Raw genomic sequence first — 27,372 nt, 5'->3', positions numbered from 1 at the left:
TATTAAAATCTCTCTCTCTCTCTTTCTCTCTGCCACTCTCTCTATTCCTCCCTTTCTTTCTCCTTGTAATATTATAATTCATTGTGTGAAATGAAAGGGGAGAGGGAGGCTTTAAAAAATCACATTATTTCTTCTTCAAAATTGCACAGAAAGAGGGTACCCACAGAGAAACTGGAAGGAGGAGAAGCTGGCGAAACCAAGGCTGTCTCAACTGCCTTTGTCCCTCCTATAAACTGTGTCCCCATTGTTCCTTTGCCAGAACCATCTTGAGAAGAACATGTTGCAAGAACTACGTCAAAGGTCTCAAATGTGTTATTCCACCAAATTACAGATGGCATATGCATACATTTAGAGTTTGTAAGGTTTTCCAGATGAACTGTTCCCACATCCCTAGGCAGCACGTACCAGAGTCAGGGTTAGGAGCCCTAAGCTCACCTTCAGTCTCTCAGAATTCAAGGCAAGTGCATATCCTCCTTCCTCTCTCCAGGAAAACAGATGAGCTGATCCCCATCCTACCGGTTAAGCATTTGTTTAAATGCCTCACATTTATTATGTCAGCTCTCCATTTTTTTTTTCTTCTCTAAATTCCTCAATAGCTTTCAACTTCCCTTAGATACACCATTTTCCGAAATGATAAACTCTTTTTCTTCTTTAAACAGCGTAGTCTACAATTCTTTAATCTGGGATTTAAATAAATATGAATTTGAGACACTTCAGTGTTTCTACTCTTGTTATCAGCTGGTATTCATGTTAGTATATTTGAATTGTAATTTTTCTACAACTAGGAAGTTCATTGGTCATGTTTCAAGCATTTTTGATTCACTGATCATGAAAACAAATAAATGAACAAACAAAAAAAACCTCCGGAGATAGATAGTAAGAGAAATTATGTACTAGGAAATACATGCTACATTTTTTGGTTTACATTCCAATAGCTATTACTCTGTTCATGGTGTTGCCCATGTTTACAGAATAATAATCCTAATAATATCACATTTCTACTTATATATTATACCTCAGTGTATTTGAAAATTTTAAAAAGAACAATACAAAAAAAATCAATTTCTCTCTGAAAGCCTAATTTAACCAGAATCAAATCAACTAACTGTATATTGAAAGATATGTGTGAAAAGTTATCAAAATTTGGACAATAATTAAAAGGTGACACTAAGAAATCAACTTTTCAAGAAGAAACACTGTTCTTATTGGTATCTTAAGTAGGCCTTAATACATGCGAATGAAACATGAAAGGATTGACAGTACACTCTCTAGATTCGTGTTAAGGTATCCCATTAACGCAGCACTTGGGTTAGTGTTCGTGTTGAAGAAATCAAACCTGGCTAGGCATTGATAACTGGGTAAACTAAGTGCTGGGAAACATGGAAGACTTGACATGCTGCTTTAATGTAACTTTGCATTTTTTGAAATCATTTTTACTTTTGAATGAGGACATAATTACATTGAACTCCAAAGATGCTGTATAACGTATTTGTTTATTACCACTGTTCTCATTACAAAAGTTGAGATGAGAATCTGGATGTAGCTAGTCCAGATTTTCTAAACATTTTCTAAGCATACAATGAGTGGAACTTCAAACTATTGCAAAGACTGTCATGACCATGGCACTATCCCCACTATATGGAGGTGAGGCTGACACATGAAACATTTTAGTTTACCTGACCTGTCACAGGTTACATTTATTCTATATACCATGGTTACTGTGCCATTGCCAATACAAAACTCTATGTGCACTACTTAAAGAAAGAAGTTCAGTAAACTTTAGTAAAGTGAAAGAGTTAAAAACTCCCATTACCCTTTAGTAAGGTATAAGAGAAAAACTCTCCTACTCCTTATCCAGTGACTTAAAAACCATCAAAAATATGTATTTTTTGTTTATTTAAATCATGAATCATTTATATAACTAATATTTTGAAAAAAACACTTAGTTGAAGCTGAAATAAAGCATATACAAATGTTATGAAACAGAACAGTGTCTCAAATATATTTATTGGCACATACACATAGGTCTTAAAGCTTTTGATAATAAATTAAACATTTCCCACTTTGTATAAAATGTATAATAATTAACTATCTAATACAGATAATGTAGATTCAAAGTAATATTTTTGTTAATTTTAACCTTAATGGGGGAGAAGGCAGAACTCCTACTGACCACATTTTCACTGGCAGTAAAAAATAATGTACTCATTATAATACATAAGTACTGCAACCTGAAAACTATTTGCTCTACATTAGAATGATTAATTTAGCTATACTGAAACTCTGTTGTTTGGTTCCCAAAAAACATATAAGTTCCTTTAATCCAAAAGAACAGACTAAAATGAACTGAATTTTTGTTTCCATATGAGCACCATATTTTCACGTAAATAACTTGGAATCATGACATAGTCACAAATTAAATATATTTATTTTTGTCTTAAACTTTGTCATGACTTTTTTCCCCTGTGGTAACATATAGATTAATTAAAAATTAAGTCTAATTGATTACAAATGCAAAGCTTCTATATCCCATAATATGTATACTGATATATCCAAAACAACTGAATCATGAAAATAGAAAATATATTCATAAGTCCTTCCTGATATTAGTCACCTAAAGCTATCATTGACAATTAATACTTTGCGGATACATAGAAATCTTATCAAAATTATTTCCTTAATTCATAAGTATATGTCTTAGCAAATATAAGTGCCTTGCTATTTACATACATGGTATATACATGTATGAAGTCATATTTTGTGTCAATTACAAAATTTTAAATAAAATGATGATCTTTACTTCTGGAGTATAAACCTAACAATTTTTATCTACATATATCCTTTGGTCTTACATTTTGATATGCATTGTTTACAAATCATTTACAGTCTCTCCACTTAAACTGAAGTAGATGAAACTTTGCAATGGCTAATGAATTTTACTGGATATTAGTCTAAAATTCCAAAAGTCTTGTATTACATAGGAAAATTAAAATGACTCACATTACACTGAATTTAAGCTTCATTCAGTAATACTATTTAATCTTGAACAATGAATTGCTCAGTTTGAACCAGTTTCCAAGCTATATAATCTAAATGACACTATCTGATTCCTTTTGAAAACATTCCAGAAGACACTGGCTCACCCAACAAGAGTCTGGCACATTAAGTGTTGAATAACGTTCAAGGATAATACAGGCATTTGCAGTTGTATATTCCTGACTTATCTACAATATTTTCTTAACTTAAATGCGTTTAAATTTTGACTTCTAAATCTTAATATGAGGAAATAGAAAATAAAATGTTCCCTGGTAGATATTCCTTTTCAGTGAATAATTTTATTTATGTTTTAATTTGTAGACTTCTTTGTATTAAGTTTTAACGAGGAAAAAATCTTACATGGGCTTACTTCAAATGAACAAAATAACAAATAGGCTAGAAAGCATTTGTAATATAAACTGATGTATAAAAATATTAATATTACTATAAATGCTCACTCAATAAAATGCAAAGTATTCATGAAATAAGCATATTTGAATAGACAAAACCTATGCTGAAGAACTATAAAATTTTGAATAATGATGACTTATTGACCAAATTTGGTGATTATATCCTCAAATTTCAGCACTTTAGTTAAATAATGTATGTGTTAATTAAAACATATAGTTAAGAAAAACGTGATGAAACCAAAGGAAGATATATGGCTCTGTTAGAAGGTGAGACATAAACACACTAGTAATCATATATGAGAAAGGTGATCTTGAAGACTGGGTATGCAAAAATAATAAAAATTCTAAAAATCACATAACTATTTAGAATTCATAATATGCATAGCTGGATAATGAGTCTAAATATGTCAAGAATGTGATTGTATTGAGATAAATCATATTAGAACAGAAGTAGATTTTATCAGTTAAGAAACAGTGGGAAAGTATTTGCAAACATAGCACATTGTGATGAACATTTTAGTCTTTTTAGAATATGGAGATAGTAAGTCTTCTGATAAAAGAAACCCTTCTTCAATAAAGGGAAGTTTTTTGAATATTAACTAACTTTAAATAATGCAAAAGCTCAAATGAAAGGAGGTAAACCACAGAAAAACACTGATATCTGAAAAACAGGAAAAAATACTGAATAAAAATGAAAAGATAAATGGATATAAACAGAATTGCTGTTTGATACCCAGAACTCAGGAGGATTTTGGTAACTTTCACTTTATGTCATATTAGTTGTGATAGCCTATCACCTAAAGAATCAAAATAGTATTACACCATCTCCTTTACCAGAGGTTATGGTCAAAAAACACATATTCTAACTGGAATAATAACACAAACTTTCATAGGCTACAATCTTTTTCCAATAAGCAGAAGAATACAAAAAGTATTAAAGATCAAATTTGAAGAATGGCTATACAGAATATTAAAGAGGATGGGATTTTTTCTGATTCTGATTTGCCACTTATTTCTTGCTTGGAGAGTTTAGGATGGTAACCTATTCTGATGAGAGATGAGGTCATACTTCTAAATTAAATTATTTAATGGAAAAATGGAATGCCTACTATGATTCTGAGAATATATTATGGCCACAAATACATAAAGTAAAAATGCTAGAAACTTAGGTTCACAAATCTAGAAACTACTAAGGAAGAATGATGGGGAAAAAAAAGAACTCAAGAACAAGAGTTTATAAATAAGTAACATAATATGGAACGAAAAATAAACAGAAATCAACACAACTAGCAAAAAACAAATCCTAAATAAGGTGTCCATTCATTGAATGGGCTTGTATTATAGAAACTTTCAAAAGATTTCCTATCAAAATGAATATCATCGACCTTAAATGTAGTGGCATTGTTTATAACATTACAGAAATACACAGATCGTAGAGAAAGCATTGCATAGGACTGCTTAAGTACAAGAGTGATCTATACCAATAAGAAAAGCCATTTAATTTTGAATTCTATATTTGCTCTTACCACATTATTGAGTTCAACAAATTATGAAAACTCACAGAAGGCAGACTAAGATAATGAAGGGATTGGAAGAAATGTTACCAAACAAAACATGTTCTACAATTTCAATCAACTAACAACTTGCAATGTTCATAGACATAATGGAGATGCCTCAGAGTTTTTCCCAAAATGAGACTTACTGAGAAGAGTTCTAAGTAAAGTGTTTCAAAACCTTGACGTCTTTTATTTTGTTATGATACATGTTTGAGTTGAGCTGAAATTTCAAAAGGAATCCAAATTTGGTAGAAGTAAATTGAGGCTATGAGGTGGCCAGAGTGATCTTCTCCTTTGCACAGACTATCTGAATGCAACATGATGTGATGGGCAGAATGGACCATATTATATTTTCAGACATTTTTCTCTTCGATCTGATGATTCTAGAAAATTCCATGGATGTAGCACTTTTAAAACATTACTACACTGTGGGGGGAGAGCACTGGCAGGGGCTGGGAAAATCCCAGAGCCTATGAAACTGTCACATAATGCAGCGTAATTAATAAAAAAAAAATATTACATCAGTAGATTGTTCACTTTCTACACTGTTTTATTTATGATAGCTTGAACAAATAAAAAATTCATGAATATTTTTTAGCTAAAATGTCATTCATTACTTATCAAAATTATCCTCAGTTTTGTAGGAGTGATTATGTTATTGGCACAAAAGCAAGTTTCCAAATAGTAAATGCTCATGCTTTTATGACTGCGTTGCTTAAGCTGATTGGACCTGAATGACAAACTGATTCACTGACAAATATCTTAACAGACGATGTTCAAAATGTAAAGACAAAAACCACAATAGAGGAGATTATCTAAATTGCAATAATCATATAACCTTTTTCAAATAAGTTATTTTACTCAAATTACTTTTTTCTTTTTGCAGATATTATGATTTTGAAAAGCCAAATTATGTGCCTATAATTTTTAATAGATTCTTTGCTATCTTCATGATAAATTTTCATGGTAAAAAACATAATGCTATTTTTAAATGCAGGAGGATTTTCCATTTAATTCCTGTGTAGTTTTCTGTTTAATATTCTCTGTGAAGTGTTTAAAGCAATACATTTAAAGTGTATTAATATTTTAATATACGAATAAAAATTAGTGTAAACCAAAAATCTAAATATGCTAAATTTAAATATGGATTTAAAATAGATTATATCTATCACATGTTTAGTTATATTTCTTTGACTTTTCCATCATTTTGTTTCTTGTTAAGTATTAATAAGCAATACTATCTTAACAAAAATAAGGAAAAGCAATATCATAAAGGGTAATAATGGCCATTTTTGCAAGTACTGAGAACGTCAAAATTATTATTGATTTAAACCAGGAAGTTTCATTTCATAAAACTTATGGTGTTTCACTTCCATGAGTCTTATAAACCAACAAGAAAAAAGTGACCACACATATTTTTAAAATGCATAACTCATGATTTTTGGAAGTATGTATATACAAAGCTTTGTATAAAGCTGGTGTGCTACAGCTTTCATTCTCAAAAAATATGACAGGTACAGAACTTGAGAACTCTCGGTAAAGACACTGATTACATTTGCAGTTTTAGCCACATCTCCCTTTCCTTGTTTCATAATTGCATAAATGACACTGGAAGACTGTGTACATTTTACAGGTCTTCACAAAAATAACTAAATATATAGCTACTTATCAGAACATTAAAAGGTACATTCTGTTCATTTTAAAAATAAATACATGTTTAGCAAAAGAACTACCGCAATCTCAATAATTATTTAAACATTCTGATTAAAAGCAAGCAATTAGTGTCAATTTTTAGCTTCTTTAATTACGTAAGGGCTTTGCTTTTTAATTTAGAAGATGAGAATATTTCCATTCCTGATGATAAATGACATAAGTATTAAAACTACCACCATATGTATTTGCTAGGGGAGAATAATCAGGAATAGTTTTGGCTTATAATTTCTACTGTTAGCTTAACCACAAAATTGACTATGCCTATTAGGTCAAAATGATGGTGTAATTTTAAAGATGAGTGTATGGGTCTGAGATGCTGAATATTGATTTAAAAAAATGTAGCTTGTCATAATCGAAACTGTATGAGGACCTAACATAGCACATCAGCTATTTTTTTTATGATTTCCCATCTATGTCACATTAGCAAATTTGAATTTTAGATAGTGTGAGCTCATTAAAACACACCTAAAAATTTATTAAAACCCATTTTTTCCCAAAACATGCAAGTAGAAGATACACAACCAAATTTAAATTTCCTGTTATGAAAAAAAATACATATATTCTGTGATGTCTAGCATCACAAAAACCTGCCTATTAACTTCATAATCACTGAAATCAAACTTCATAATTTCTGAAATCAAATTCCTAAATCCAATTTCTAATGGTTGTTAAGAAGTAGAGGTATTGTTACTAAAACATTTGTAGTAACAATATTTGATTAATTAAATATACTGATCCTTAGAATTACAAGAAAAATCGACGGAGGCTTGTGGGGATTTAAAGTTTCAGTTCTGTTTGTAAATTTTTTTTTTCACAATAATTAGTGGTAAGTGTAAAAAAGGCCAAGTTACATTCACGAGTTCCACATTCTGCAGGTTGGGTGCATCATGACATTATAGGTATGGATAATAGTAGAAAGTCTAGTATACTATTGTCAGGCTCTATTTAACAGCTTCATTGGGAGTCTTCCTTTTATTCAGAAGTAGAAATGCATAGTGCAAAGGTATCGAGTGACTGCTGCTGAAAAACTTTACTATTGTAATAGCAAGGGAAAAGAGAGGAGACCTATGAGAGGGCAGAAGGGGGATCCCTGTGCCTATAAAACAGTATCATGAAAAATGTAACACATAAAAAATAATAAATAAAATACAAAAGCACCAAATTGATTCTTCTACTCCATATTTACCTGTTAATAAGTGCTAACAGCAAATATCTGCATTTCTTTAAAAATGCAAATTGTTACTATGAATCATGTGCCCTTTTAAATTTTTTTTGAGATCATTGAAAATTCACTCCTACAATATATATTTGATATTTAGGTGAAACAACAGTGAAATAAGGCATTTCAAATTTGTAAAAATGTTATCTTCAATAATAAAATTTTAAGTCCAGAGTTCAGTTTGAAGAGCTAATCACTAATACTAATATTCATGTATTTTCATAAAATTTCGGAACATTAGCAGCCACATTATGTTATAGATATTTTAAGATTACTTTCATTAGATATTTGTGCACTGTTTATTATGACCTTCAAAAAAACACAAATATCTATGGTTTTCAGGGTAAGAAAAGTGAGTTTCAAACGCTAAGTGCATTACTGTAGTAATGATATTTCTAAACAATTTTAGGAGCTGAACACAAACTTTCATGAAACAATATGTGATCACTATTGCCATCTCAAAGTATGAATCTAACAACTCATACGTTCTGATCTCTTTGTCAATGTCCAGACTCGTAATGACACCTCAATGTACCCAACCAGGGTTATTCATGTTTAACATTCATTGGGCTAGCAGATGCGCCTCAGCCTTTTCCTTTAAGTTTCTAAGAGAGCTTGCTTTCTTCCCATTTCAATAGTCATGAAAGAAAGGGGTGGAGTACAATCTGTATTAGCTTTTTGTTTCTATTTCTGGTTCCACAATTTTTAGCCTTAGCAGATAAATGAAAGCATCGCATAGTGTGGACTTGAGCACAAGACATGAAGTCATTATTTCAGTGAGTTGTGAGAAATGCACTCTATCATACATTTTATGAACACTGAAACAATGAATTGTCAGTAATATTTATTAATTAACTAAAATTAAAAATGTTCCTATGTAGGAGATAAATGAGAAAATGGCATTGCCAAGATCTCCAAAGAAAATACTGTGCAGAATCATAAAGCATTTTTATTTCTCACAATGACTGTATAAGACAATTCACTTAGAGGAGATCATTCCAATATCAAAAGAGTTGAGTGTAATTGCCAATGTCTCAATGTTACAAAAACCTCTAACTTATTTAGCAACTATAGTAATAAATAAATGCTAGTTCTATATGCAAGTGCTATTCCACCATGAGCTCTCACCAGGTGCAAAGATGGTGAGTTGTTTTTTTCTACTGTATCTACTCTACTGACGCAGCTTCAGTGGCAGGGTTCCCATAACTCTGATGATAGATTTGAATATCCCCCAAAATATTAATAATCACACTGAATGGCAACGATCATGGTTACACTGCCGCTTGGATAAGACATGAAGTGTTTATCACCACTATAGTTAAAAAGTGACTTGGCAATAAGGCTGAGAGAAGAAAGAAATATGATACTGTTCAATGATTTAACTGTCAAGTGGTATCTTCTTCCTTAATTCAATCCTTCAAAACATATGGAAATCAAGCAAGCAAACTCACAATACTTAATGAAAAGCTGAAGAACATTTGAAAACCGTTTTCTCCAAAATAAGTCATGTTTTGTTACCAACACTGACGTCTTAACACAGAAACTTGTATTCCTATTAAATATTTTCATTATCCCAAGCTTTAGTGCTGCCTGCATCCAAAAGTTGCTTTTATCCTTGTTTCTAAAGACAACCTTGATGTCATTTTTACCGAGAACAACACCACTTTGGACTTTATTTCCTCAAAGAGAACATTTTCATACAGCCTTTTCTGTAATACTTACTCAAATATGGTGGTTTGTAAGGCGCTCGTGTATTAGTCAGCAGTCCATCCAGCTCCTTCCTCTCCAGCGTGCTATGCAGGGCCTTCTCTTTTCCAAAGGTTGAGAAGGACCGCTCTGCTCCGGGCTGAGCTTCTGGAGTTTCAAACACCTCAGTGTCTGGAACAGAGTCCATGCCGGGAACATGAAGATTGCTGCGATAATCAGCAGCCTGGCGTCCATCAGAGGGGACAAAAGAAGGCATCCAGCACCGATCTGAGTGGCCCAGTGCTTTACATTCCTCGGTGCAGTTGGAGAAGAGATCCATACCTGCAAGCAGCAAGAGAAACTACAGATGTGGGCCTCACCAGCACCATTGCCGACTCAATGGGGGGAAGAACTATAGGGTGACCCGTCTTCAACAACTTCAGCTCTAACCTAAGCATCTTCCCATGCCTTTGTTCAGCATTTCAAAATATAAATGAACTGCAATTGTGACTTCCCTAGCTAAAGACGTTCGTGTGTAAACCACTCAGGGTATGGAGAGAGAAAAAAAGTTGTCTCCACATTTTTAAATGATGGAGAGAAAAAGAACAAATACTTTGAAAATTCACTGCAGAAATTTCTAACAGAGAAAGATACTAGGTATAAAGGTATCATACTCCACAATCTGGAACAAAGGTAAATTACCTTAGAGACAAAAATTGAATAAGTATGCCAAGCTCCAAAAATGATATTCAGATTATGGAATTTGAATATGAAATAAAACAGAATTCAACAGAAATATGCTATCCATATTGCAAAGCAGTAAATAACACAAAGGAATCAAATCATCATGAATTATGATGACTTAGAGTGCTACGAAGCAAACTCCCAACGCTATTTCTCACTGACTCTCTGGTAGCCTATACTGAGACATACTGCTTATCCTTTGCCACCTCAAACAAATCCAGAACAAATGACTGCAATTATTGCATCCAAAGAAGTCAAATGCAGCGTTATTCAACTGCAGATGCTATTGACAAAAACTTGATTACTTGACCTATATTGGAAACCAGTGATACTAACCAACACAGAACTTTTTGTGAAAATATGAAGAATTCATAAGACTTCCATTTTCACTGTCTTTCTTAAATTTTCTGATTAGATTCATGAATGTTCATTCAATTCTTAAAATGCAAGAATTTTTAAGTATTTCAGAACGCTATTTGATATTCACTTTAATTTATAGCACTACACAGAAAGCAAGTGTAAAAACAAAATCACATTTTAATATTTTTCTAGTCATAGTAACATTTATTGAATGTGATTTAAGACAGGATCAATATGAAAAAATGCAAAGTATGATTAAGCCTGCACCAAAAAAAGGAAAAAAATAAAGCTCTTAAAAGTGTACACAATTGGGAAAACTTACATCTTTTAAAAATGTTATCTATTTCTTTGAGAAACCAAAAGCACTGGGACACAAACGCATGAATGAGACACAGCGGTGGAGAGACAAAAATGAAGCGCCTGAAACAGCACATGGCCATCAGATGGTTCGCCTCTCACATGCCCCGTGATAACCAATCCTCAGCTTGAAGCAAAGAGCCAGGCAGTCAATGAAAGTCTCCCACATGCGTGGCCAGAACTCAGGGAAAAGTCACCTAGGCTCCCTAGCATCAGAATTAGCAGAAAAGTAGGGCGAGAGCATGGACTATGAATCAAATTCATGTGTTCCAATATGGGATGGGGCATCCTGGCAATTACAGTAAGCAACTGCTCCCCCGAGAGTTTTCCTTAAAGCAACACTAATTAATGAACGCATTTGGTTGTTACTTCTACAAATGTGATGTGTGATGTGGGCTCTGGACCAAGCTTTCCTTTTTAAATTCCTTGATTTATGTGTGTTTGTACATCCACATTAGCATATATATATGTTAAAAATATTTTTGAAAGTTACAAACCTTGTAGATAGTACTCAAGCATCTAGAAATTAAAAACATTTATGTAAATCATTTTAAAAGAATAATGTCTTATATCAGATGTTATATATATTTTCAATGCAACTATATATAATGCTAAGTCTGATGTCAATGACAACATTTCATTGATAATTGTCATACAAAAACCAGACAATAAAGTAATGATCGGTGAACTATTGGAGAATGAAAGTGTGAGCTGATGCTGGGATGAAGGAATTAGACTGAGAATAGCATATAAAACATATAAGTGGTTCATTAGACATCAGAGAAGCACAGTCTGCATATTTTGGCTTTGCAAGAAGCTATGTCTAAACAAAAATACAAAATAAGTGACAATGTCCGTGATATTGCACAGGTAGAGGCCAGGAACCCAGAGGGCGGGTCCATATTTTAACACACTGTACTACAAATGCTACCTATTTAATACTGTGAGGGATGGAAAAAGGCATTTGTTTTTATATAAGAAAGTGACTTCACATGTAAAATTATATCAGTTATTAAGTTATCAATAAATGTGTGGTATATAAAATGTGAACAGTTGATGGGATTATGGTGAGATGTTAAGGTAGGATTGCTTTAATAGATTCTGATATAACATAGACACTAACACAATAATTAGTACAGTTTTTCTTCACATGGCAAATAAATGTCATTTTAAATACACTAACTAGGTTTGTGTAAAACTGTCAATTTTTTTTCCTGCACCTATGCTAAAACTACATTTTGAATCACAAATAAGATTATCTCAGCTAGAACATTTTAATCTACTGGTATGTCGACATGAAAATTCAAAAAAATATTTTAAAAGGTGCTTTTGGTTTTGATTGTGGGTCACTTACAGTCTCTTGCAATTGTTTTTCTGCTTCTCTTAACTATTCAAGTCAGATTAAAATTTCCATAGATAATATAAGAATTTGTCTAAAATTACTTATCATATGCTTAACAAAAATGTGAGGCCTATAGAAATGTTATATAGTGAAATAATAACGTAACTTGACAAAAGCAGAAAGCCTTGTAAATGATGTTCTTATTAATGCATGAGTTAACTTCAAGGTAGAATTCACTTGGTAGCAATGCATAGCTGTAAGCATCCACAAACAAATGTGATATGACATAAATTGCTTTTAAATTTTCACTAATTTTAATGATAAAATGAGTAAACCTATTTCATAAGTAGAAATGTTTGACAGAAGTGAAAAGTTTTAAAAGATTAAACGTCAAGTAACAGTCAAATTAATTGAAAGTGAATGGTTTCATTATTTTGTGGGTGGGGTAGATGTGTGACTTCAAATTCAAGAAAATTCATCTCTAGCTAGTCCTCACCTTAAGTAGCCATTTTTTGCTGATATCACTAAATCTTTTCTTATTAATCATCGGTCTCACTGAATACATTACTATAACCACCAAGCAGAGTTATATTTTAATTTTAATGTGATAAGTGTCCACATTATTTAGAGGAAAGCCAGAAAGTGTGGAACCTTTGACCTACCAGAATACATGCCTTTCACATCATTCTAACAAGTTTTTAATGTCTCATTCGAAGCCATGAGCGTTAATAAGTTTTATTTATTTATTTATTTGTGTATCATTTAAGCGTCCTTGCTATAGACCTTGTGGAATTTGGACAGTGGGAGAATACAGACCAAAGACCATTTTTAAAACATTGGTAATGTCTTAGCAATGTTTATATGCGTATTTCTACTTGGAATCTTTTATTCTGTTTATTTAATATTTCCCCTTCCCCAAAATAATCTGTTCTGAAAGGCATGACAGCTGACGTGATAGACTGCTTGTTATGCAAAGATATATTTAGATAAATTTTAAAGTACATATTTTTGAACTGGCAAGTAACTTATCCCTTATACTAAGAAACTCTTGATGGTTCCTTTGAAAACTGATTCTGAAATATTAGAACTGTATTAAAAGTGTGCCATTTTCTGATGGATAGGATAATAAGAAACTAAATGGACATTTCTCTTTAGGAAATATGTCTTCGTACAAGATTTCATTTTTCCAAATACCACAAATTAACTAAACTCTGCATTTTTTGAAGGAAATGTTTAGTCTTCCTTCAGCTCCTAGAAGATTGAGGCACATGAGCTGTAATCACATAACTGGCTGCAGCTTTAGAAAAAAGATTTATGGAATTCTACAGCGCATTGCATCTATTCATTTGGAAAATACTGACAATTCAAATAATTTTGCCAAATTTTAGTGATTTATGACATAATGCTCATAGTGATTGAAAAGTAACCTTATTTAAGACAAATTTTGTTAAAAACAAAAGCAGATTTTAACAATTTTCAGGTAAAATAAAGAAAAATCACTTTTGTGTTCTCTGTATTTTTAAAAGAAACAACTTATTAAAAACAAACAAAAATTAACTGCATTACTATTGTATAAACATTATATTTTAATAATTGGAAAGTATCACTAACCTTATTTTCATCCCACCAATATTTAAAATGTTTAAGAGTACATATCTGAAAATGTATCTACACTTCAAGGCTGAAAATGTAATTTTATGTTTTATTTGAATGTCATAATAAATACAATTGAAAACATATTTCCTTAAGGCAATTTTTGTAGCTGTTAGGGCTGGGGTTGGTCAGCTTTTGTTTTTGTGGTGGTTTCTGGGCACATTTATCCCATCTCCCTGGACTTCTGCCATATCTAACCGACGCATCAATAGTGCGCCAAGAGAACAACGGAAAGCACCTTGACAAGGCCACAGAAAGGAGTGCTGAGAGCAGTGGGGGAGCCAAGGGGCCACACATGGAGCCAGGTGCAGTGGAGACTGAAAAAGCCTATGTGCTTCTCTGTGCAGCTGCCTTCATGGTTAAAGCCCTTCTGTGAATAAGATTGGTGCCTGCAACAGGCTTAGAAGGGAGGAAAGCAAGAAGGGGGAAAAAAAAGAACGAATAAAAGGAAAACTAATCACCGACGAATAAACAGAAGTCATATCTAAACAAATAAAAACAATTAAAAGAAGAAAGTGAGAATAAAGAGAATGAACAAGTTGAAACAGAGTGAAGTGCCGGAGCTACCATGTGTGTAACAGAGCCTGGAACTAGCTGCAAACTGAAACAAGGAGTTCAGAATGCTTCTTTCCGTGGCGACTTGTTAGTGATGATTTGGCTTTTTTTCTTCTAAAACCTTAGTTTACTGTGGCTTACTTGTTATGATGATTTTTAAAATATAGTCTAAGCCTGGAAACACTCAGATAGATGTTAAAACTATGGTTTCCTTTTTCAAAATTGAACAGAACTAACACCTGGCTTCAAACCAAAGAAAAACAGGAGGCATAACTTTTTGGCATATTCTACATATTTGATATGAGGTTTTTAATACACCAAATCAGTTGTCAGCTGGGACTGAAAAAAAAAACTCCTTAAAATAAATAAATTTTAATTCTCTGCATTTAGTGTTTCATGCTTAAATAAATACTTCAAACATATTTTTTATAATAAAATTAGCTTAATCTGGTTATAATTGAACATACCAAAGTGCAGTTACTTCTAAGTGCAAATGTTTTAATGTAAACCCCACGAGCTATTCATTGTGGTCACTGCATTGTGACTTCTGTACTGGTGAGACACAAAAATGAATAAGCATTCTAAAATAATTTCATATGCTTAAGAACTTAAACACAGCAAAAAAATTAACATTTTTGATCCAAAAATTAGAAATTGTCTTGCTTAAGAACTGCTCTCCAGAATCCATTTTTTTTTTTGCAGTTTTAAATCCCTTTCAGATACGTTGACATGTCAAATAATTTGAAAGACACTATATCAACATGGAAACTTCCAGTGATTATGAAATAATGTAGCTACTGGAAACAAACATTGATAGGAAAAGACTTCCATCTATCTTCCAAATTTAGCTCTATTGGAGATGTTTGCTCATGTCTCTTTCTTTCCTTAGGTTTTATGTATCATTAACTCTCAGGGACTAACCTAATTGAAATGTTAAGTGATATTAGAAAGGTAAAAGAAAAGAAAAGAAAACCAAAACCAAGCCAAACCAAACCAAAAAGCTTGGGGGTGGGAAAGGGATAAAATGCATTCAAACCAACTGCATGGAGGAGAGACTTTCAATATTCAATGTTTTCCATTAAAACTTTTAAAATGCTCATGGTTAAATCTGAACTTCTAAAGAATGGATAATTCTAAACGTACAGTTTTAAAACAGATAACAATAAATCATATGCCATATATAGGACAAAAATGAAAGGGACTTTGTACTCACATATAAACTCCTGGCAAGATCTGGTTTGTTGTCAGGTTCCCAGACACTAAATAGATGCTCTGTTCACTTAGCGTGAAGGCCCGCAAGGGGCAGGGACCTCCGGGGATTCTTGGCAGTTCTCAAGTCTCATTAGGTCTGCATATTAATGACTTGCAGCAATATAAAGAGACCCTTGAGCAGCCTTTTTTTTTTCCCCTCCTGCCTGGGTTTCCCAAGGCTAAGGCAGCCACAAACGCAGCACACATGAGCCAAGTGAGAGGCTTGTAGCATCCACTGCTGCCAGGCCACCGCGGGGTGTACACTGCCCTTTGACACACTGCCTTAGCACTACCCAGAGGTCTACCAAGTGTGTTATGAACAATGCACACAACGGTGAATTTTACCTTGAAAATGAGAAACCCAGCACTCCATGGTATGTTATTAGCCACAAGGTCAAATTTTTGTGTGAACAAAGTTGAACCCAGCAACAAACAAACTAATGATGTATGTTTTCACAGTTGTGAAAGTTGAGTGACCTTTCTCTCTCCAGAAAGTGGAATAGAAAGGTAAAACATTCAATAAGCATCCATTTTGGATGAAATCCAAATGAGACTGAAAAAACAGATATTTAGGAAATAATTTACATAGTGCGTTTCTTGTAAGAACATCCTGCGAGTATCTGTACTTAGGATTATCAGGATCTTACAAAATGTAAAAGGTAAATGTCTATAGATAAAAGAAAGCTAAGGTAAACAACTAAATAAATAAAACCAAGCATGTTATGCTGCAAACTTCATCAGCGACAACTGTGAAGCCCTCATACAATACACACGCAGGTCACACTGGGACCATGAGCCCTGTTGAAAGTGGGATGGAACCTGGAGTCACTGAGAAGACCCCTTATTACAAGTTTGCTAAGATCATGAAGGCCAAGGGGCCTAAGAATGGAAAACTGCCCTTTTCTTATTAGTAACTGTTAACCTGCATTGCTTCTCTCATTCAGTACCTGAAGGTGGACTAAAGGCACTGCCTTAGAAGTTCAAATTTGCATTGTAGCCACCACCACTACCTCCTAGCATCCGTTTATAGTCTTGTAACCTTGCGTAAGTCAATTTCATTCATTCTCACTTACCTTACTGATACGTACATTTCATAACACACACACAAAATGGTTAAAAACTGCGGACTTTCCCAAGCAAAAGATCTATGGATTTTGTATGCAATAAAATGTCAGTAAAGAATATTACACAAGGGAGATAGATTTCATACTATGATATTCTACCATGTATTTCTAACTTTAACTCTGCAAAGGAATTTTATAGTCATACAATCCTATTTGAGCGTGAGATGACCAACACAGATGTACTATAATTTGGTAGCATTACTAACACTGAATTAACAGAAAATTATCTAGGACACCATTCTTTCTGTATTAGAAGAGAAAAAAAAGGTAACAGTGAGCATTCATTTGCCCTTTTTTCACACTTACCAGCCGACTGGCCGCGGTTGGTGGCATCATGATCGCTATCTCCCTGCTCACTGTCTCCATGACCACTGTCCTTAGAGCTTACTATGTCGGCTTCCTGGAATGCAGAACTACAAGTACAAAAATTGCAATATTAGGATTAAAAAGGCACAGCAACACAGAAAACATTCTTCTGCCACCACATGGACACAGATGGTGATGCAGACTTTCAAACCTCCCAGTTGGCTTTTTCTCTGCATAAAGCTAATTTTCTTCATCTAACTCTTTAAAACCTGGACATTAATAGTCAATACGAGCACCCCAGAAATGTTAAGTTTATGCACTATTCTGTGAGCACAGCAAAGTATGTGTTTACAGTATTTTCATAAGACAGACCCAAGTACTCATCTGGAGGCCCTGTAGGAGTGTAAACTGATAAAATACTCAAATATGTTCCTTAATTTGTATAGAAATACAACACTTCAAATGTGCTGTCTGGGGAACACAATATAATAAATATGTATGCCCTGCTCTAAATGGAAATATTTTGGTGTATTTTATGTTTTGAAACCAAATAACACACCATCTTCCTGCTTCTACTAGGTAAACTGTCCATACACCAAGATAGGCAATAAAAGAGTGCATACCTGTTAACTCGTCGAGGTCTGTCAACTAGATAGCTGAGCTCTGCTCGCTGGTGTTTAGTCTAGGAAAAAAATAAATCAATCAAAAGTACTTGAAGGCTAAGGGCTTAACTCCCAGTTTACTTCTATGGTGAGAAACTATGTCTAGCCTAAGGAATTGTGTACGTTTTCAGGAATTTGCAATCTGGCCTAAGACATCAATTAGTGATGTCTGGGGAGGGCAAGGATGATACTATTCAGAGATAATTGGGTTTATATTTCTTTCAATCAGTTGTTAAGGCTAAAAAAGAAGAAGAAGAAAGTGAAAGAAAGAAAACCACCCAAATGTAAGTGTGTTAGAGAAAGGATGCAAATGCCCTCATCTGACAGCTAACTTTCGGAAACCACTTTCTCTAACGGGGACAGCCTGGTTCTGCTATAGAGCTTCTCCTTTCGTGGCCTAAAAAAGTGTTTAGGTGCATACTGGTTGACACAAGAAAAACATCACGCTCAATAAGCAAAAGGTTTGGATATTTTATGGAATTATTTTGTTGTTTATTTTCAAAATGTGTTTAAGATACAAATGAGCTGTACAAATATCCATGAAAGTCAATGATATCTAATAAATAAAATGATTACCTGTCAAGAAAGGAGTTTAAGATCCTCCTCCCCTCCAAATGCCCTCTATTTGCTCCCAGCCTCCACCACCCATACCCTTTCCAGTCCAAACTTTCTTTTACATAAACCAACTGTATTCGCCCAACCCCCACCCTCCAGTGTTGCCACTTCTCCATCCTTTATAATGAAATCAAAATTGACAAGGCATTTGATCTGATAAAGAAAGCCGACAGCAGTGATTTATCAATAACAGTGGCAAGAAGGTGGCTGGTAGCTCAGGAGATATGCTAAAGACAAGGATTGTTTGAGCCTTCCCTTACTTTACTCTTACAGGGGTTTGTGCCAAGGCAACTTCATTCAAATTCACACCGTGTGGGCATTCGGTTTCAAGAGCTTCTGTAAATGCTGTCCAAGTAGAACTGAAGGCTTTCTTTCTTTTTCTTTCTTTCTTTCTTTTTTTTTTTTTTTACCCGAGTTCAGAGGACAAGGATCTGATAACTTGTTTGCTAGAACATGCATAGACAACTTTGTGAGTATAGACAACTTTGTGAAGTTCAGCAATCTAGAGCTTACTTGTACAGGCGACTGAAAGCAGCATCAATAAACGAAACAAAATAAAATCAACTTTATTCACGCCTGGGACAGACGCATAGAGAGGGAAATTTTTTCTTTGCCAGTGCTAGAAAGTCCTGCCTTTACACCCTCCCTTCAACACACACACACACACACACACACACACACACACACACACACACAAACACACACAATCCCTTTTCTCTCTGAGCACTTTCCCTTTTAACCTCAGGTTTCTGCAAAAGGAAAGAACTTACAGGGAGGGCAGTTCAGATTGCCAAGGAAAGGTGGGGGGAGAAAGCAGAGAGCATCCAGAAGGCAAGGAGCCAAGGCCAGCACGGTGGGAGGAATGTGAATAAATGTGGAGGGATTTGGGGCAAGGAAAATTAGGGACCACAGGAAAGTGAGGTTACATAAGAAGGGATGCATGAGGGTGACCCGCCCCATCCCTGCCCCCCCAAAATGATACAAAGTAGCTAACATCCTAAAAATAAATATACAGCGCACCAGAGATTCAAGGGCCGAGCTAGAGGAGGCTTTCGGATGGAGGAGATGAGAGATGGTGGTCCTTTCGCTTCAGCCTTACCTCGTTGGACAAAATGCTTCCATTGGAGATTATGTCGGGCTGCTGGTCGGTGTACCCGGTGACTATGGCCCCGCAGGGGTTGTGCTCAGTGTCCGTGCTCCGCGAGGGGCTGCAGGGCTTCAGGAACATCAGGTCGGTCTTGGCGGACTCCGGGGTCAGGCAGACCTGGTAGCAGTAATTCTGGTTGTGGTGGTGGGAGCCGAAGCCGCTGGACTCCTCCACCGGCACCTGAGCCGGGTTGCTGGGCACGTTGGAGCTTTGCACCAGCATGATGTCCGACTTGCTGAGTTTCTTTTTGCGCGCCCGTGCTTGGCGGCCACAGCAGGTCGCGCCCCCACCGCCGCAGCAGCAGCAACAGAGGCAGCAGTCGCTGGCCAAACACGTGTAGATGTTTAGCTTCTTCTCTTTCTGGCAGCGCACGGCCAGCACGATCATGGCCAGCAGGAAGATGAAGGACACCGACCCGAGCGCGATGATGAGGATGAGGGTGAGGTCTAGCGAGGTCTCCCCGCTGCCAGAGCGGCTTGGCCGCTGGTGTTCACCGGCTCCTCCGCCTCCTGTCCCGGCTCCGCCCTGGGGCTCCACGGCGCCGTCCACCAGCTGCACCACCAGGGTGGCGGTGGAGGACAGGGGCGGCTGCCCGTGGTCGCGCACTTCGATCACCAGCTCGTAAGGCCGCTGGGGGTCGCGCTTGGCCGGAACCCTGCGCGCGGTGCGGAGCTCCCCGGTGCGCCAGTCCATGCGAAATAGGTTCATTTCATTGCCCCGCACGATGCTGTAGGTGAGCCGCGCGTTCTCACCGTCGTCCGCGTCTACTGCAGCCACGCGGGTGAGCAGGTAGCCCGGCTCGGCGGAGCGGGGCAGAACCTCGCGCGCCGGAGTCCCGTTGCGCCCTGGTAGGGGCGCCACTATGGCAGGGGCGTTGTCATTCTGATCCACTATGAGGATGTTGACCGTGGCGTTGCCCGCCAGCGCCTGGGGGCTACCGGCGTCTCGGGCTTCCACCTGAAAGCTGAAGTCCTTGAGCTGCTCATAGTCAAAGGAGCGTAGCGCGTACAAGTAGCCGTTCTCGGAGTTGATGGACACATAGGTGAAGACGCTCATGCCTTGAATCTGGCACTCAAGGATGGAGTAAGCCAGTTGGGCATTGGCGCCCTCGTCGCGGTCAGTGGCACTTACAGCGTAGATATAGGCTCCCGGCACGTTGTTTTCGGTCACATACACGTCGTAGACAGGCTGGCTGAAGCGCGGCGCGTTGTCATTAACATCTGACACTTGGACCTGGATCGACTTACTGGTGGAGAGAGAGGGCTCGCCCTGGTCCCGGGCCACCACAGTCAGGGTGTAGGAGTCTCCGGACTCTCGGTCCAGGGGGGCCTCAGTCACGATGGTGTAGTAATTCTTGAAGGAAGACTTGAGGCGGAACGGCACGTCCCCCAGCAGCTCGCATTGCACCTGCCCGTTCTCTTCAGAGTCGCGGTCGGTCACGCTGAACAGGGCCACCACCGTGCCGGGTGCCGCGCCCTCGCTCACCGCCTCCTTCACGGTACTGAAGCTGATCTCTGGCGCATTGTCGTTGGCATCCAGCACTCGTACTAGCACCTTGCAGTGAGCAGGCACGGCGTTGGGGCCCAGGTCCTTGGCTTGCACGTACACCTGGTACACCGGGCTTTCTTCAAAGTCCAGCTCACCGCTCACCTCCAGCCTTCCAGTGCGCGGGGAGAGTCCGAAAAGCTCCCTAGCCCGGGGCGAAATGTGGCTGCTGAAGGAGTACACGACCTCTCCATTCTGGCCTTCATCTGGGTCTGTGGCATTGAGCTGAATAACGAGCGTACCCGGGGGGGAATTCTCTGGGAGGGACACAGTGTAGACGGGTTGGTCGAATGCGGGGACATTGTCGTTGGAGTCCAGCACTCGGATGGTGAGTAGGGCCGTGCCGGTGCGCTGTTGCTGGGGTGGCAGGCCCGCTCCCCCGGGGCCTCCCCCTCCTTCTTCTCCTCCTCCTCCTCCTCCCTTCCCTCCTCCTCCTCCCCCATCGACCGCGGTCAGCACGTAGCGGTGCACCGCTTGCTGTTCTCGGTCTAGGGGTTTCTCCAGCACCAGCTCGGCGAATCGGTTGCCATCCCCCTGGGTCTGCACGTCCAGGGAGAAGTAGCTGTTGGGGGTGATCTCGTAGTCGCGCAAGGAGTTGGTGCCTACGTCTGGGTCGAAGGCGCTCTCCAAGGGAAACCGAGTGCCTGGTGTGGCGCTTTCGGAGATTTCCACCGTCAGGTCCGGCTCCGGGAAGGCGGGAGGGTTGTCATTGATGTCCAGCACTTCGATCTCCACTCGGAACAGCTCCAGGGGGTTCTCCAGGAAGACTTCCAGGTGCAGGACGCAGGAGGGGCTCTGCTTGCAGATTTGCTCGCGGTCAATCTTCTCGTTCACGTACAGCACCCCGGTCTCCAGGTTGAGGTCCAAATAAGGGGTTCGTGAGTTGGGCACCGTTTGAAACCTGCGAGCCGAAAGTTTTGTAATGTCCAAGCCCAGATCCTCAGCGATATTCCCCACGAAAGTACCATGTTCTTGCTCCTCCTGTACCGTGTAATGAAGCTGGGAAAAGACTCCTTCCACCATCCAGAGCAAAGCAAAGAAGAATAGCACAATCATCTCCAAATGGGAAGGAAGCAGCTTCCCGTAGCTACTCAGCCACCCGATCACCTCCCCCACCACCACAGGAAAAAAGAAAGGGAAAAAATCACCCCCCCAATAATAACAGCTATGATATTACAAATAAAAGTGCGCTACAGTGGAATGATTTTCTGTCTTTAAAAATCTGATTCCTTCTGCATCATTTTAGATCTTCCCCCAGTCCAGCCTCATTTTTCAGGCTCAGCGCAGGAAGGGTGACCGGCGTACCCTATCCTCATCTGTAATCTTCTAGCTGACCAATTAATAAAATAACAATAATACAATAGTCAGCGTCCTTTATCCCGACAGTCTTGGCGCAACGCGGCGATGGCAAATCCCAAGGAGATGTCGATGTTTCAAGACTGTCCTCGGGTTGTCTTCTTGCTGATGGGAGGAGAAGGAGGAAAAGGAGGAGGAAGATGAAGAGGAGAAGGAAGAAGAGACGCTGCTGGTGCCGCTCAACATGCCTCGTAATGTCAACGGCTGGCAAACGCGAGAGGGCTTAGAAACAGCGAGAGCATTTGGTGCCGGAACAGCACAGAACGGCTCTGCAGCATAAAACTTTCATTCTCTTCATCTCTCCGGATGAATGTTCTTGACATTTCTCTCCCTCTTTGGCTCTACTGGTAGGTTTTGGCTCTCATCATCTCGTTGCCTTCTGTCCTCAACGCCACGGTTTCTTGCCTTTCAGTGTAACGAGCAGTTGCTGCTCCGCTGGTTCCTTCCCCCGCTTTCCCTCTAACCTCTTTTCTTTCCAGTCCTTCCTCCTGCTCCAGCCTCTGAGCCTGTGATCTCGGCTGGCAGTTTCTGAGCTCCTTGCGCTCGGCTTCTCTGTTTTTGCGCAGCGCCCTCGTTCTGCCAACCAATCGCCCGGGAGCACCACCCACCAGGCTGCTGCCGGCTGGCGCACCCGGCCGTCACACAGGCGCGTCACGCGGCAGCCGGGCGGGGCGCACCGAACCCGCGCCCGGGCTGCCGGGGTGAGTGTGAGTGTGAGAGCGAGAACAGCCCGGCAGGTCCCGAGGCGCTGGCTGGGGACTCTGCCGCGGAAAGTTCCCCAGTCCCCAGCCGCAGGTAATAGGGGAGGGAATAAAGAGGTTCCCCTGTTTGCATCAGCGAATGCGAAAAACCTAGCAACGGCCGTGGTATCCTCTCCTAGGAGCGGGATTTCCAATGATGCTAACACATTCTTTTTTTCCTTTAAGGCATTTTTTCCTTGCTATTCAGCTCATGGAAACAAATGGGTGAAAAAGTGGAAAAAGTTGCCCGGAAGCCTAATAATTGGTCGGGGTTACCCAATTAAGGGCTTCTAGCACAGATCGGAGATTAGTAGGGCATTTTTCAGGGGAGGGGAGAGTGGCAGTAAGGTGGAGCGGCATGTGTCAGTAAATATGAGGGCCTGGAGGGTCAGTGTGGAACTGGTGGCGAAGTGGTCGCGGTTGGGAGGGGGGAGGTGGCTCTTCCAAAGCGGAGGGATTCGCGCTAAGGGATGCGGCTGGCAGCTCCCGTGGACGTGCACAGACATTAGACGTGCTTGTTCCTCCTCGAAAAATATGTCTACAAAATGTTTCCACACGGGTTCATTCGTTGGACGCGCTTGGCTGAGTGCTGTAGGTGCCTTGATCAAGGACTGAAGTTTCCTCTGAGCTGCTGCTGCCTGGGAGCCCGCCCTCCTAAACGCCTGCTCTCGGGCTACGGTGTAAGCTGCAAGGCGCTTCCCATATCCCTGCGCCTCTGCTGGCCGATTGCCACGCAGCTGCGGCGGGGAGCACCGGCTATTTTCTGAGAGAGAGAGAGAGAGAGAGAGAGAGCGAGCGAGAGAGAGAGATCCCCTCCCTGGCCAGTGGGCACTTGCTCCTATCCAGCCTAGTAATCAGCGGTGTGGTTGAGAAGCACAGCCAGGAAGGAGGGTTCGGGAGGAGGGCGGACGACACGCGGGGGCCCCTGCACAGGAGCCGGTCCCGAGTGTGCACCGCTGCAGGATTTCGGGAACACGTTTGCACATTCACTGTGCTTGCTTTCGCTGTCTCTGGCTCGGATGCTCGGGCCTCTTAACCCCCCCAAGGAGCCGACGCCGCGTTCCAAAGGACGCGCTTGACCCGCTGTGAGTGCCCACTCCGGAGGCGCCGGGACAACGCGCCTAGTATTGGGCAAGTTAACGCACAGCGCGAACTCCTCCAGGCTGGAGAGTGCGTGCCAGTTCTTACACTAGCAACATACATTTTTGAATTTACGAAGGGGTGATTGGCATGGAGCAGGTAGTGCTTTCGCTTAAGCAGCCTTGCTGTCCGTTTCCTTCGTTATACCTCTGGGTAGAAAGGCCCAGAGGCGGCTCTCTTGGGAATGGATGACCCAGGGGTAACAGGGGAAAGGAGACGGGTTTCCTCGCTCCCCGGGGTGTTTGTGGCCATTCCCCGCGGACAGGGAATGCCGCAGGGCCAGTGTCCACGGGCGCGCGTGTAGACTGAAGCTGACTCGTGCCAGCGCCGCCAGTTGCGTGTCTAACGCCCCTCCCGCTACAGATCTTTTTCAGGGAGATGGGTCTTGCTTTTGAGCGGGCACGAGGAAAGGATGCCAGCAAAAATGGCTAATCCCTTTCCAGCTGCAGTAAATTGACGACCGGCCAAGCCGAGCGAAAACCCGCTGCAGTTAGAAAAGATTTTGGCGTCACGTCTGCGGCTGAGCACCAAGTGGCCGCGTAGCAAACGACCTGTGGATCAATGGAAAGGAGATGCAAGTGTATCTGAATATTAATACAGTATTTCCTCTGCACTTTCCACCATCGCACCCCTCTCAGCCTTCTTTTTTTTTCTTCACATCCACAACATTTAAAGGCAACGGTTTGAGCTCTTCAAGCTGACTCGTCAAGAAACACGGAGCCGTTTAAAAATGACGGTAATTTTCTAACGTGTTCATTTGTGCGTCTGGCAACACTTGTGTGTGCGCGCGTGTATGCGTGTGCGAGGTGTGAGTCTGAATGACAATGCAGATCCAGAAATTGTTGGAGGACGAGGGGGTCTGCTCCCGCAGCGTCCGTAAAGTTGGAGCCGACTTGAGACATTTTCTCAAAGCCAGAGAGCTTCCAGAGGTGGAGATGGGAACGCAAGGAGATGGCCAGATTTGCCTGCAAATAATCACTACATCCACTGTAACACTTGAGCCGCTTTTTTTTTTTTTTTTTGCATGGGTTGTGCTTGAATGGGAACGCTCGTTGCAAACGTGGGATACCGGCGTCTCCTAGCGGCGATAGCTGCATAGGGCAAGCCTGCGAAGAATTCTGCTCTTTGGAGAGGTAGTTCTGCAGGGCTTGCCTGTTGGGAGCTTCCTGGGATTCCTCGGGTCACCGAGGCCTGTGTCTGGGCCAGAGACGCCAGGGCCGGGTCCTGCAGAGGTCTCGCCTCTATGACTTGATAATCTCTGCGGCGCCGGCCCAGGGCTCAGCCGGGTGACCGTGGGGACTTCTTCCGGGGAGAACAGAACCAAGACTGGCCTCCACCTCTGACTAGGTAGCTCTAGCCAAGGGCAATCGCAAGCCGAGATCTAGATATTGGTATTAATAGCTTTCTCTGCCTTCTTCCCCGGGAGCCATTACAATAACCGACTGAGTCGTCCACAGAATAGAGCACTTTACATTTGCCTTTTAAAAATGCCTCTTTGTGGTCATGAGGCAGATTTCCCCATTCTTTTTTCGTTCTCTTCATTCCATGCTCCCTCCAGAGGACCCTAGAATCCAGGGAGGGCATGAATACATAAGCAAAAGCCTCAATGGTGATGAAGACCTCTGGGGAGTGGGGAGGGATTTGTGTAAAGCACATCAAACCCTCACTAACCCATTCAAGCCTCAAGAGGGACAGCTGCCTTGGCTGCAACAAGCTGTATCCCCAGATAGAGGCGATCAAAGTTCTTATCACTGAGGGAGCTTAGCAAAATCGATTCTCATTAATTTTCTTAAATGTATGCATGAGAATCATGATGCATTTTCGTTGGATTCCCTGCCCATTAGGATATATGGGCACTACATTTCCCTCACATGTGTTTTGCAAACTTTGATACAAAGTAACGGGACTGCTTTCTTCCTCACCATCCTCTGGGAAGGGATGGGAGGAAGGCAACTAGTTTAACCGGCCTTGCTTGTTTAGGTGTTTTTATTTTTGTTTCTAAATGAGTGTTCACAGTGATTTGACATGGCTGAAAATCAATCAAACTCTTAATACTTGTGACCAAGCCTTGATGGAAAAAAATAAATAAATGAAACCACTTTTTCTTTTAAGAATCGGAAGAAAAAATAATGCTTAATCAATGAGTGTTCCCAGTGCCAGCTTAGACTAGGATTGAGGTAGATGGTTCCTGGCACTTGAAATTCCCAGCCAGCACAGCACTGAGAGCCAATGCAATGGGCCTGGACTGAACTGCACGTTTTATGGGAACCACAAAGTAGATTTATTTGTGGTACTGTAACCTAAGAGGTGGGAAAGCAAGGCTTTGAAGCCAGTGCCACGGACACTGTCAGGTTTTGTTCATTAATGATGAAGAATAAACGTTGGCTAGGAATCCTGGAAAGATTTCTATACAGGCAACCGTGCAGTTGCTATATGCTAACATTTTGACCCCAACAGAGAACAATCCAATCTTTGTTCTTGGTACTGAGACTATTAGAAATTCCATTGAACACTGTTCTCTAGGTATTTGCAACACAGAAGTGTTTCTCCATTTGGTTTAATCTGGCTGATGTTGGTGTGGCTTCATATCTCAGTGTTTGCACTTACTAACCAGGGCCAACATTTTGTTAAACTCTAAACAGTGAATTAAAAGCATTGAATGAACTGAGGCAGCCCTCTAATGCGAAATGACAAATTGCACTTAAGCAATACATGACCAAGAAAATGATTTATGGATTTTTGCAATGGCCTAAGCAAAGGAAACCAACATGAATTATACATCCTAATGCTCACGATATCATTTTCTAATAATATTGTCTCAGTTCAGATCCCATATTCTTTCTGTAGGAGAAATT

General features: G+C 39.7%; 1 protein-coding gene across 1 annotated transcript in view; it reads right to left on the bottom strand.

Annotated features, from left to right (window-relative positions):
- The window catches only part of PCDH10 (protocadherin 10), a 37,232-nt gene extending 14,058 nt beyond the window's left edge, over positions 1-23,174 (bottom strand). The window contains exons 1-4 of the mRNA XM_040966965.1: positions 19,689-23,174; positions 17,936-17,994; positions 17,313-17,419; positions 9,657-9,962 (exon numbers count right to left, since the gene is read on the bottom strand). Coding sequence (XP_040822899.1) covers positions 9,657-9,962; positions 17,313-17,419; positions 17,936-17,994; positions 19,689-22,337 — 3,121 coding nt within the window. The 5' untranslated portion in view covers positions 22,338-23,174. The remainder of the gene's footprint in view (positions 1-9,656; positions 9,963-17,312; positions 17,420-17,935; positions 17,995-19,688) is intronic.
- Between the last annotated feature and the right edge of the window lie 4,198 nt (positions 23,175-27,372).

The sequence above is a fragment of the Ochotona curzoniae genome, unplaced genomic scaffold, assembly GCF_017591425.1.
Source record: "Ochotona curzoniae isolate NIBS_2020 unplaced genomic scaffold, NIBS_Ocur_1.0 scaffold_4506, whole genome shotgun sequence".
In the NCBI taxonomy this organism is placed as follows: Eukaryota; Metazoa; Chordata; class Mammalia; order Lagomorpha; family Ochotonidae; genus Ochotona; species Ochotona curzoniae.
Note: the sequence above shows the minus strand (reverse complement) of the source record. Positions and strands in the feature narration are given on the sequence as shown.